Here is a 12,850-nt window from a genome sequence, read left to right as displayed (position 1 = left end):
TCTTGATTGGACGTGTTGCTGGTTCATCATATTCTATTCGACTCTCTGCATGGCTGTCCTTACGATAGTCACTCTCCCCTAGATCATCACTTTCTGTACTCCGAATGAACCGAGAACGACGTGAGTGACGAGCGGTGCGAGTGAACTTGCTAGACTGTAGCGGTTGACAAGGGACTACCACTGATAGAGATTTGCAAGGCATCTCTGCTGAGGAATTGCGTCCCTGTTGGCTGCCATTGAGCTGTCGGGTTTAAGTGGGCGCAAACTGGGCTACTGCCACTTCAGCAATCGGAGAGTGTTGACACACAGATCGTTGCCTACCCTTATCCGCTAGAGTGTCGAGGCACATTGCGTCACCGGTTGGAGTATTGACAGGACTCATTAACATTTGATCTATACCAGTTGTGTCAGACTGAACCGCCGAGGCGATGGGGTCATCTAGAACGGTTGACGGTATTTCTTCAATAAAAGTTTCTAGGACAGTGCTGCAGTGTTGCTCACATCCACTATCAGAAACAAGGGGCGACATCTCTGTTTCTAGAGATTCTATTACTGTAGCATCTTTAGCTAATAAGATTTCTGTAACCTCTAGAGGTTCAGACAAATCCTTGTTTTTCTCGATGTAGTGGTTGTCATAGATTCATTCGTTGGCTGGAAGTAATGTTCTTAGTTGTCGTATAGTAGTATCGACGGGGTCTATACTTACAGCTTTGACACGCATCCTGCTCTATCTTCTGATCACATATGTTCTGGTCTTTGTTTTTGTCCTTCTCATCGAATCCATCAGAGTCGACGATTGTGGCTGCCGGCGGTGGACAAGACTCCTCAATTTGAATTTGAGTCTGTGTAGCCACAGAGTTGATATTTGCCAAAGAGGATGGATTCTCGCTAGCTGACGCAGGCGGTACCACTGTTGTGCAAACATCGACAGAAGTAGAACGGTTAAGGAAAGGTTCGGTGGTCGATTGAAACGAAGAAGCTCCACAAGGGATCAGAGGCAATTTGGATGGCTTCTTAGGCTTAGGATATTGGTACTCGACCACGTTGTCAAGAGAGATATATGCCATGGCTGAGGTTGTATGAGAGATCAAACAAGATGCGCGTTCCTATAGATAATCACAGATTGAAGTTGCGTCTTTGGTGGCCAACAGCCGATTAATATACCCGAGCTGAGAATGGCCTGATGCAGGGAATATACGAATTAGGCAATGCTATAATAGGAAAAAGAAGAAGGAACCTATTCAGCTTGTAAGTCTAGCCTTTCTAGGAAGCACACCGAGACTTTCCATCAATACTCAGTCCACATAGACGGGATAGGCAATACCTAGAATAGGAAAGAGACCGAAAGGAGTCTTATACAAGGACCTTGCATGATAACCATCCTGGTCGACCACCCTGTCATACTCGGGCAACAGTGGAAACATTTCCACTTAGCGTGCACACCAGTGATATATTTTGGTTTGAGGTATTTTTCTCATTGGTGTATAGCCACTTGTAGCAGTGTAACAACCATGAGAATGATTGCATAGCGCTGGCACAGCCTTCATCAGCGACCTGTTGCGTTTAGTATGATGATGTCGTAGTCACTATTCCTTTCAGCCAAGGTACAGCACGGTATAGGATGGAATTCCTACCATCAAAAAAATCTATCCCAAGTGTTAATTGCATCCGCTATCTCTAGCCGAGACGTAGAGCCAAGTAGTTTCATTGACTCACAGGCAGCTCAGCCCTTGGATCAGTCGTGCTTCTCCTCAAACAGAATCTTCCATACACAACATTGGCGCCTCGACTAAATCCTTCAAGGCTAGTGCTTCAACCCCTGGGCCATGAGCAGCCACTGCCCCGGCATGATCCTGGAATTGCAATCGGACATCACCGGCTCCAATAACAGTACCTTCGAACGGACAGAAAGAGGCAGTACTCAACTACTTTCAACACCTTTCAGGTCCACCTCGCCAAATATAGTGTATTGATTGGTGCTTAAGCATAGAGCTGGTTATAGCAAAAAGAAGTCTCCTTTTGATGCAACCGATGCATTCGCTGGTGGACCCTGGATGCGGTCGCCCAATCGGCTAGTCTATCAGAACAGACCTCATCCTCGCAGAAAGACAGCTGGCCCACTAATGTCGCACTAAGTGCCATTCGCGTGGTGGCTGGCTCAAATTTGTGAGTCATCATGTGGAATCGGACGTCAGCTGACACATGATTCACTTCAATCTCCTCACGCTGTAATGTCAGCGCAATCCACAGAGATATCACTCAGGGGTTAGCCATGACGTGCCGAAAAACAGATACTTGAATATTGATGGAATAGGCCGAAGAATGATAAAGCAGGCTGTAAAATAGTACCGCTCAATCATCGTCTAGGGCATAAACAACTGACGAGACCATTGCCTACTGAAGTGCTGAAACATTGGTCTAGCTTGTATAGAGTGCACAGGCTTGATGTAGCGATGGAGCTTTCGTTTCGTGATTTTGTCCAACGCTATGACCGACCAATTTTTCAGCTGTCGGGCGGTGGTGCGCCGATGCCAATCACGGGCTTGAGACCGCGTCAGTTAGGGCCGCTGGAAAGTTTTGAAGATGTTCACGAACGACGGTGGTTGAGCGACGCACCAGGGTTTATATACTCGGGCAGACGAGGTACAGGCACGCTATCCCGCATCAGGACCGACTCCCAGCAATCCGCCAGATCGGGTCTGCCGCTAAACCGGTTATGGCTAGCGCTAGTCCCAGGATGGTGATCCCGGAGGGCAAGCCGAATCCGGCCGCGCCGGTACAAATCGACAATCTACTCTTCTAGAAATTATATATGGTGTTTCACTCGTCTTCAATCCTTATATGTTTATTATGGGTCTACTGCTTCATGCGAATGCCTTTGAAGCTAACGTCAAGTTAATGGATGATTTGCGTCGACTATTTGTGATGCATGGCTGCCAACAGCTAGAGTTACCATTGAAGAAAGAAATGGATAACTATTACTTATTTTGTAAAGTGGAAGAGACTGGTGATGAGCCTCGTGTTATACGTGATCAACCCATAACTGATGGTGTCTTCTATGGAGCTATCAAATCTATCTTATTCATCATAGATCTCTTAAATGTCTTCTTTTATCATCAATTTTGATATGGCACGGGGAAATTGCTAGACAAAACTGGTAAGTCGTTATACTTGAAATTCAAGATATCATGCTTTTTGATATGAAGTGCCAGGATGGGCTAGCAACTCTAAGCGTACCTCATCATGAAATATGCGGACACTTTAATCTTTCTCAAACATTGTTGCCTACAAAATCATACTCAGATGCAACAAGTGGTCTTTAGTTTAGAGGCAGATCAGCATTGGGATTGGACTCTGAAAAGCTTTAATCAAAATAAAGATAAATACCACCCGCGGTTTCTAGACAACACAGAAAAGGCTTTCGTGGAGAGTAAACTAGAATTGCAAGAGACTATCCGTGAGCTGGGACTCTTGGAGGATAATATGACAGAAATCCAGTCACTAAGCTTACCTCAGAGCTCGCTCAAGTACAGAGCCAGGTTCTCAATACTCGTCAGACTCAGATACAAGCGTTTAGCTCAGGTTCGGCGCAAGTTTGGACTAAAACAAGCAGTTATCAATATTAATAGGCAGCTTGACGGCACAATCTTACAGGAAGATGATGTGGCTGAAGAAGACCTGCCAGATGATGACATGCCTCTTCAGTAGGTCAGACTTGTAGAAGAGCTGACGACTATTCCGATCATATAAAAACTTGAAAGAGAATAGCAGCGTCACAATGTGGGCGTAGAAGTCATTATATTGTACTATGAGTTCTAGGAAGGTGGGTTCCTTCAAGGACGACAGAAGCAAAAATGGAATGCAAGTAATAACGATATGTATAAGAAAGCGGTAAAAAGGTCCAACAATGTAGAGAATTGCTAAGATTCTTGAGGAAGATCTGGTTGCCGAGGATTACGAGCAGTAGTGGAGATATCAGTTGTACGCTTCCCTTTGGGGATTGATGGATTCTCGATGGAGCGTTCTCGACGTTCGTTTTCTTCTCTTTCTTGTTATCTAGGAAACTATCTAAGGAGTGAGGTGTTCTATCCCGTACGGATAAATATCGGCCCGAAGGCTATAATCTTTACAAGAATAATAAATTATCTATTGCGAAGAAAATACTCCGTATATGAGTGGAAAAGGCAATATAAGCATGATTACTGTCTCTGACATTAATTAAATCCCCTAGACCCATTGTTGGATTGGAGATGTCTTTTAGGGCTTCTTTCCGTTTTTGGCTTAGTAGTGATGACAGCCCATAATTGTCGACAACTCCAACATTCATGCTCATCCTCAGATACCAACAAATTGATCGCTCTTTCTTATCAATTATTCATATCGTGTGTGTGACATGGCTGTAGTGGAAGGATTTTGAATGCTCAGTAGTGAATTATGTACAGAAAATCTAGGTGGCTCCCTATCATTCGCATGAAGGATTAACATCAATGGTATTCTGATTTTTATGTATACCAAGGCCTTTTGTTAAATATACCTAGGCACTGCCAGCGTGGTTTTAGAAACAGTCATGGTGCCACAAATTGACTTGAATTCAAAAGTGTGAGACGATTATCTCAAATTGTCTATTTCAAATGTCGCACCTACTGCCCAAGGCCGGGGCAGTTTTCATCAGTGATGTCAGTGATAGTATCCCAAGGATAAGGAAGAGTCCAGATTTGACCGAATCTGTTTATTCTATCAATGAGCAGCCACACAACGTCATATCTCAGACGGACGGAAAGAAACTACATACTCATCGTCAGGATAGTCTGGTGCATCGTCAACACCCAATTTCTCCGCAATCAGGGTCAACTCGTCATGTTCCCAGCAAATCAAAATATTGCCGTCGCCGTCATAGTTATCGACGGCTTTCTTAACACACTTCTCGTCGGTCTTGCTGCAAGAAGTATCGACGGTAAGACCCAATTCTTCCGCTAGGGGCTCCACGGTCTCGTAGGGTCGCTCACGAGAGCCATCTACACCATATACCAAGTCAGGAACCTATTGAAGTTTGAGCTATTGAGAAGATTCAGAATTAGCGTACCATCCTTGGGCTGCTCGGCCAAAATATATCCGATATTGTATGAAGAGCCTGGTCCGAAGACAGAGGTTAAGCACTGAGCACGCTGTTCGCCCGCAGCACTAAGTCCGTCACTGCCATCTGAGGGCTTCTCGCCGTGGCGGATCATGTAAACAATAGGATCGGCAACAGCGGAACCCAATAAAAGAAGGGAAACATTAGTTAGGATAAGAACCTTCATCTTTGCTTGGGTTTAATTTTGAAGGGAAGGTTGATCGGAATTAACCAGATTGGATATTCAGTGTGGAAAAAGTCCCGAAACAAAACTTGTCGAATATTTTTAGGGGAAATGACTATTTGTATAATGATTGTTTCACACTAATTGCCGACTTGACGTCGCACACCAGGGTCCCTGAAAGATATTTGTGCAGAAACAAACACGGACAATTAACTTCCCACACAAGACTCGATCTGACGACTCGTATCTTGTCATCTTGCGGACCTGACGATGCAGGGAGACGAATAAGGATGCTTATATTCCAATTAATTGACTCTTCCAAACATCCCAAATAAGCGAGAAATGTATGCAAAATGACTCGATGTAACCTCATGATTTCGAAGACGACGCTGACTGACGATCATGAAGCCGCCCACGTGATGGCTCTAAATGGTCATATTGGCGCGGTTAGTGCGTGTAAATACTTAGATGAGTTGGGCTTACATGGGTTTCTTTAGATCTACTTTAGTTAGAAATTAGAACTCCGCTATGTGTACATACGTAAGTACGTAGATGTTTGGATAGCGTGAGTAATCGGCTGATCGGAACAGATCTGATTTGATCTGCGCTGAAGAGATGTAGATGCGATAGTTACTTAATCACCCGAATAAGCAATTTTCAGTGAAGTCCACTATTTCCTAATTCCAAATTATGCATAGGCTTAGTTATCCAACTTTTCTATGAAGAATCAATTTACCAATTAGTGGGAAATGCTAAGAGTACTTGATCCCGACTTAGAACAGCCCATTCCTCTGGATCTCCGAAATAAAGCACCACCTCATGTGCAATTTGATCTAGATATCCATGGATGTAGGAAGAAGGGAATTTACCTGCCTTTTGCTTGGTTGCGTGCATATATTCGAACTACGGATTGAAACCGTAAAGGAGCTTTATTAACTGCAGGCCCACTACGGTGGTTCTTGACCCTTTATATCCTACACGTGCTTCAAGAGATGCTATAGCCCCGTTTCTATGCATCATCTCCTGCAATGTCCGAGAGCCGAAGGCTCATACGAGTAAAAAATCGCGCTGTAGTTGCACTGTTCCCGAGTCCAATGGATTTTACCAAGATGGGTTGAAGAGGCTGGATAAAGATTTTACTCAGAGTGCGCCCGCGAATTGTGCTAAGTGAAGATGAGCGAGAAATCGTCTAGAGCAATTATGCATTAAAATTACACTGGTTGCTAGTATAGTTAAACAAGTTGCACACAATCTTATAACTGTCGTGACGTGACGGTACAGAGAACCCTAAACCCTAATTCCAAATCCATGCCTGCACCCGACGAGTAACAGCATCAATGAACAAAACCTGATGCACCATTATGATTCTCCGCATTGGTAACTTCCATACAAACTTCCTCTTTATTCCTTGATTTGCGGGACTTGACTGGCCACTTTGGACCAGCATACTCCAACTTCTCCAACGGCACAGGCTTCATACCATCCGCTCTCGTCTCGGGTGTCAACCACTTCGTAAGTGCAGCACCAATTAACATAAAAGCACTAAACACAATAATCCCGTATCCAAACTCATTTGAATCTCCATGAGGTCCCAGGCGAGATAATGAAGCAAATATCTGCACAATCACAGCGGCCGTTTTGCCCGCAGCGGCAGATATGCCTACTGCCGTGCAACGTAGTTGAGTTGGAAACAACTCTGAGGGGATGATATACGTTGTGAAGTTTGGTCCGATTTGGAAAAAGATCATGGAAATGACGTATAGAAACACGACGAGCGGCGTTCGAGACGGCGCGGAGAGGAACCGAAATACTAGACCGACGACGATGAAAAGAACGAACACGATTAGAAACCCGGCGAGCTGGAGTTTGCGGGGCGAGATGCGTCCAACTAGGTAAATCATGCATATGCCTCCTAGTATTGCTCCAAGTGAAACAATCACGAGCGAATGCCACGATTCCGTCATGAGGTTAGTGTAAACGTCTTGCCCATCGCGAGAGGAAGTGTTGAAGACTTTGCTGACGACTTGATATGAATTGGGTCCCATAACGTAGAATGCAAAATCGAAACAGAACCATGTCATCGACGTGCCTAGAAGCACAACCCAATGGCCCTTTTCCCAGAGGTATTGGTTCAAGCCGGAGCGATAAATGGCCCAGACGTTTCGGCTTTCAACATCGGCTCCGTCACTTTCGGATGATGAGCTGCCGCTTTCGTGAGACGATTGACGGCTGAGCATTGTCGGGCTCAAGGCGGATGAAGGTGGTCGGTCGTTATTTGCTATTGGTGCTCGTGTGAAGGATACCTCACCATTGCTGGTAAAAGTAGGACTGTGCATTTCGGTGGCTGAGAGATATTGGGCCGAGCTAACATGATGGCTTACTGTCTCATCGACCGCGGTGGTCGAGGATGCGTCGCGAAACGTTGGTGATCCGGGACTTGATATCCAGCTCCTTTGCTCAGCAGCATGCTCACCGTCCAGAGGATCATCATCTTCATGCATGACATGCTCATCAAAGTCAGGAACATGCTGATCATGATTCATCTCCATATCATGCACATTCGCATCGACACCACCCTCATGAGGTGTTGGAGACGACACAGTAGGCAGATCCATATCGTTAACATCCTCCAAGGCTTCATCCGGTCGATTCAGCACCTCAATCGTATATCTTGGACTCTCCGGAATACTGAATCGCAGAAAGATAGCCAATGCAGCAGGTATAGTGCCAAGGCCAATCACCCATCTCCACACACTATCCAATGCGCGACGACATTCATCATTGACGCACGTCATATTACCATCCGTGCTGAGCTGTGTAAGATGCGGCTTATACGCCGCCAATGCAATGATACACACAACCGTCGCAAGCAAGTAGCCAAAGGGTTGCATGAAGAAAACACTCGCCAACATCCTCCCCCGGCTCCTCGTAGGAGCAAACTCGGAGGTGATCACAGCACTTAATGGGTAATCGCCACCTATTCCCACGCCGAGTAGTACCCTCCATGATATAAGCCACCCCAGCAAATCCATTGACCCAGCTGTTCCAGGCGAAGACATTGTTATACCCACAGTCGATCCAATGATTATAAGAAGTTCAAGACCATACATGGACTTGCGACCAAAGACATCCGCAAAGATTCCGAAGCCGAGTTGACCAATGACTGTTCCGGCGAGGACTGCAGCGTTGAGCGATGCTTCGATGTTGGTACCCATTTGGTTGTTCCAGTATACATGGTTGAGCATGGGGATTGTGAGGGAGGCTGCATAGATCTGCAGATGTCAGTCACATCCAAAAAGTATCTGGGGAATGGAAGGAACACACATCATATCCATCGGCCAAGAAGCCAACACCAGCTACAAACACTACTAGCCATTGGAAATGTGTTCTATCAAGTTCATCAAGAACGCGCCTTCTTCGAAGTTTGAGATCCTGCCGCAAATTAGCTAAAAGAAGACAGAGTGGTGGTGACACATACCCTAATATGATCAAAGTTGACTGTCCGATTCTTAACATGCAAAGTAAATGGATTCTTCATTGCGCCAGCTGTACACCTAGAAAGGTAGTTCTGGACTGGAATTGATCATACGCAGCTGCTGTAATGAGCACCTTCATTCACATACTCATTACGCGTGACAATCGAGCTCAAAGGCGGCTACAAACCACAATTAAATAAGCAAAACAAAAAGAATCAGAGTCTGTCTACCTCCACCTCGAGGTACTAAGCGGCTCAAAACCATGTGCCATTTTCCCTGCATGATAATGGCCATTTTCTTTCCCATCATATATGCGTCAGGCCATGTACCAAGAGCGCTAAGAGTATGACTGGACAGCTGAACAAGGCAGGGACAAGGAAATTCGTCTTGATCACATCTGGAAAAAGTAAACGATTGATTGAGGCTGAGCGAGGCACACTTGTCCTTTATCTCTTTAAGTAACTCGTTACGTATGTGTACGTGTATATATATGTATTGGTATTGTCATGGCAATTTAATACAGTATTGTGGTATTAGGGCTACGTAAGTAGTTTGGGGTGCTGCATGAGGGTAATTCTCCGAGTTTAGTTTTGACCACCTGCTCTACCATTTAACTCAGCTATCCTCGTATCTGCATTTCTCAAACCATAAGTTGCAGGGGTTTTCGTTGAAGAAGTATCTGTGACCAACGAACAGGTGGTCTTATCATGAATTTCGAACTGTCTGAGAATCCAAAGATCAAGTACTCTTAATATTTCAAAATATGACAGTTCCTAGCTAATAGTATATCTATTTTTACAATTTCAATTAGTCAGTACAAAAAAAATCCGTCCGGCCTGTCCTTCGAGGTATCTGTTAAACATCCATGCTCGAAATACCCCTGAACGCCGCATCAGATTAGTCATAAGTCGTAACGTGCATCAAGTGTCGTAAATGATTTTCTTATAATGCCATCCAATTAATTATCCTTCGACCCGCTCAGACTTGAACATTGTGTAGGTGTATATTAGAAGAAGTAGGAAACTGTGTTGTTGTGAAAAGATTAGGGCTTCATGCAGCTCCTTTCGTTAAGAATTCAGTTGAGAAGGAAGTCAGATCTGAATTATCTGTTAGAATGATGAGAAGTAAGGGTTATATGCAGACCAACCAGTCTTATTCAAGAACTCAATTTTGAGATCCTGCAAATGGTGACTATTATTTTGGAGCTTAAGGTCCAACGAACTCTTGCCTACAACCTTGGACTGGAGAACTTCTCGTGCTTGATACTATGTCAGTACATCAACAACAAGAAGTCAGGGTCAAGACCTACCAGGAATAGAATGATACCTTCCCTTCGACTTTTCACATTTCGTTGTATAGAAAAGTAGTGATTTTGTGTCATTCTTCTTCCAAACACGCAGTCTTTGACCTTCACTGAGATTCTTCCCAGATGAGGAGATTTTCTTGATATTGACTGTCAAAAGTAGTTCTTGGCCATAAACCAAGGACTCGAAATCATTTAGAGCTGTTAATCATTGTTAGTTCACACTCGCACATTGACAGAAATAGGGTACATACATTTCTCATTCTGGAAGAAGAATTGTACTTCTACACCCTTTGGTTCGGTATCCAGCGGGCTTATAAAGTATGCTTGATACCCTTCTTCGGGGATATCGCGTTCACCGAATGGTTCCACTTGAGGGAGTGGTCTCTTTTTGTGTGTAGAAACTGTAGGCTATGTCAGTGATAGAGGCTTTATGGCCATACTTATTCTGAAACTGACGTTTTATGATAAATGAAGAACTGCTTGAATCCTGCTTTCGGATCTGAAGAGCGTAAAGTTTGCCATTTGAGTCATAACCACCATTCACAGTGCAGGATATCGGTCTGCCGGAGGTAGTAGTAGTACTGTCAACAAGTCAATACGGTTTTCTCTGAATTTGATAAGGGTCATACCATTTCACCCAACCATCAAACTGGATAGTCTGCCAATGCGATACTCCGGCAGAGAACGACACTTCCGACGAGGACATACTAAAAGTGCGGGACTGACGAGGTGAGCGCGAAAACGGCGCAGTAGACGCTCCAACCGATTCCGCAGACGAAGAAGGGCTCAAAACTGGCCTTGATAATGAGCTGACAGATAGAGTTCGCTGCTTCAAAAGTGTATTTGGCGTCATTGGTTTATAATGCTCCACCATCCCGTCAGGCAAGAAAGATGACTGCGGCTGAACAGGTTTTACAACATGAGCGCTTTGAGCGAATGCTTCACTAAGTCCTGAGCTCTCCTCGGGCAGCGGAGCTAGTGCTTGAGGTAGCATTTCCGCAAATCCGCTGTCGTGCGTATCAGTTCTTTGTATCGGTCGTAACGATGGCGGGGTCCCAATGGTATGATGAGGCGTAAGCATGCGGTTGAGTTTTATTTGATACGAAGCTGATCCTGTGCGCCGTTGCGCTGTCGAACTAGCTGTTCTTTCTGCTGCATTCAGAACCCTTCTACTTATAATTTCGAGATGGTCGAGGATATCATTCCATTCTTGTAGTGTGTCGTCGTTATCCGCTCGCTCTGTCTCCATTAGAGCTAATCGTTTCTGCTCGTTGAGGGCTCGAAAGATGGCTTCGTAGTCTTCATAGTCGGTGTCATTTTGGCGTTGGTAGTGCATGCGCGGTGATCTCGGAAGTGTATCTGGCGATCCTGTGTTTGAGAGACGTCGGTTAGAGTGGAGGTCTTTGACCATTGCCTCGACATTCGATAAGCGTTTGTTGACATTGGAATCTTCTTTTATGCGTCGGTTACTATATGTTGTTAGTTAAGCCACTGGCAGGGTGGCCACTACAAGAAACGTACCGCTCTAGAATTTGAAGATAAAGCACCAACGTCTGCCGATGTCGTGCAAGTTTGCGCTGCAACTCCTGTATCTCCGATTCACCACCTAACGTCGTCCATATCACCGCTTGTGAAAGCTTCAACCCTGTTTCTTTCGACTTATCAAGCAACTCTTTCGACTTTGAAAACGACGATCGACGTTTAAGACCTTCGCTGCTATTCGTACTGCTGGTGGCAACATTCGGGCCCGAATTATTCGAACCAACGCCTTTCGACAACTGCAAATGCTTATACTTATCCAAATAAGCATCACAACTCTTCATCGTCGCCTTCATATCCTTCAAATCAAAGAAAGCAATATTCTTCCCATCCTTGACAACCTCATGCAGATGCACGAGCACCGTATAGAATTCTTCCAGATCATTTCGTAGTCCCTTGATTTGTATGGATGCGCTGGTTAGTCCTTCACGGCAGTTTTCGACAATCTTGTAGCAGGTAGCTACAAGCGTGAAGATGTCGCCGGCAGACCATCCAAAACTCATTGAGACGATATGCAAGCGAAACTAGTGGGTGTGACGGTGTTGTAGGTGTTGCTGTGTGTCTTTGGACATATAGTGACACGTGCGCCGGAATTGCGCAGTGACGATCGCTCGTATGTGTAATTTGTCGACCGGGTTGAGACTGTCCTAGATACTTCGGAGTATAAAGATTCAGAAAAACAAGAACCACCTATTCAGAACTGATAAAAGCTGGGCGGAGGCTCGGGTGTATATGAATAATGGATAAGAAGTATATGCTGTATGTAGATGGAGGACATATGAGAGCTCACCTCCCTAATCAGTCTCGAGTCATACTAAGAAAGCTCTCCCATATACTTAGTGGCGCTATACTCGGAAGTAAGATTAGTATCTCCTCGCCTACCGGTCTTAATCACTGGCGCATGCAGACGTATGTGTCAGAAGGAACCCAGTTCGTCCTCACTGTCGGCATGTCGCAAAAACATCCGATGCGTTGACGGATGTCGCTTCTTCACTCGCCGGTAGATCAGTCTGAGGCGATTCGGAGTCTGTTCTTCTGTAAGCGATGCTGTACGAACTGTCAGCCACCGCACAGGCACCAACAATAAACAGATTCTGGAGAAAGTGGATGTTGAATCATTGCCATATGTATGGAATAGCCAGACCACATGGTACTAATAGCATACAGTAATACGGGTGAATACAGGTATATACATTACGGATCTGGATACATTACATTACGATATAACTAGT

At 44.9% G+C, this 12,850-nt stretch overlaps 5 protein-coding genes across 5 annotated transcripts; 1 reads left to right on the top strand and 4 right to left on the bottom strand.

Annotated features, from left to right (window-relative positions):
* Positions 1–250: 250 nt before the first annotated feature.
* TSTA_123800 (uncharacterized protein) lies at positions 251–1,067 on the bottom strand (the record flags this gene model as incomplete). The annotated part of the gene is made up of 2 exons (XM_002482598.1): positions 251–552; positions 707–1,067. 2 exons carry the CDS (start codon positions 1,065–1,067, stop codon positions 251–253), a joined length of 663 nt encoding a protein of 220 aa, XP_002482643.1.
* Positions 1,068–2,453: 1,386 nt separating this feature from the next.
* TSTA_123790 (uncharacterized protein) lies at positions 2,454–2,803 on the top strand (the record flags this gene model as incomplete). Its single annotated transcript, XM_002482597.1, has 2 exons — positions 2,454–2,620; positions 2,650–2,803. 2 exons carry the CDS (start codon positions 2,454–2,456, stop codon positions 2,801–2,803), a joined length of 321 nt encoding a protein of 106 aa, XP_002482642.1.
* Positions 2,804–4,640: 1,837 nt separating this feature from the next.
* TSTA_123780 (phosphoglycerate mutase family protein, putative) lies at positions 4,641–5,300 on the bottom strand (the record flags this gene model as incomplete). The annotated part of the gene is made up of 3 exons (XM_002482596.1): positions 4,641–4,725; positions 4,793–5,015; positions 5,084–5,300. 3 exons carry the CDS (start codon positions 5,298–5,300, stop codon positions 4,641–4,643), a joined length of 525 nt encoding a protein of 174 aa, XP_002482641.1.
* A 1,331-nt stretch (positions 5,301–6,631) lies between these two features.
* Positions 6,632–8,835, bottom strand: TSTA_123770 (sugar transporter, putative; the record flags this gene model as incomplete). The annotated part of the gene is made up of 3 exons (XM_002482595.1): positions 6,632–8,569; positions 8,622–8,729; positions 8,776–8,835. The coding sequence occupies 3 exons, from the start codon at positions 8,833–8,835 to the stop codon at positions 6,632–6,634; spliced, it is 2,106 nt and encodes a 701-aa protein (XP_002482640.1).
* Positions 8,836–9,882: 1,047 nt separating this feature from the next.
* On the bottom strand, positions 9,883–12,121 carry TSTA_123760 (uncharacterized protein; the record flags this gene model as incomplete). The annotated part of the gene is made up of 6 exons (XM_002482594.1): positions 9,883–10,031; positions 10,083–10,277; positions 10,331–10,480; positions 10,536–10,660; positions 10,709–11,548; positions 11,601–12,121. 6 exons carry the CDS (start codon positions 12,119–12,121, stop codon positions 9,883–9,885), a joined length of 1,980 nt encoding a protein of 659 aa, XP_002482639.1.
* Between the last annotated feature and the right edge of the window lie 729 nt (positions 12,122–12,850).

Source organism: Talaromyces stipitatus, genomic scaffold (assembly GCF_000003125.1).
Source record: "Talaromyces stipitatus ATCC 10500 scf_1105507295555 genomic scaffold, whole genome shotgun sequence".
NCBI classification, from domain to species: Eukaryota; Fungi; Ascomycota; class Eurotiomycetes; order Eurotiales; family Trichocomaceae; genus Talaromyces; species Talaromyces stipitatus.
The sequence above is the reverse complement of the archived record's forward strand: the minus strand, read 5'-3'. Positions and strand labels throughout refer to the sequence as shown.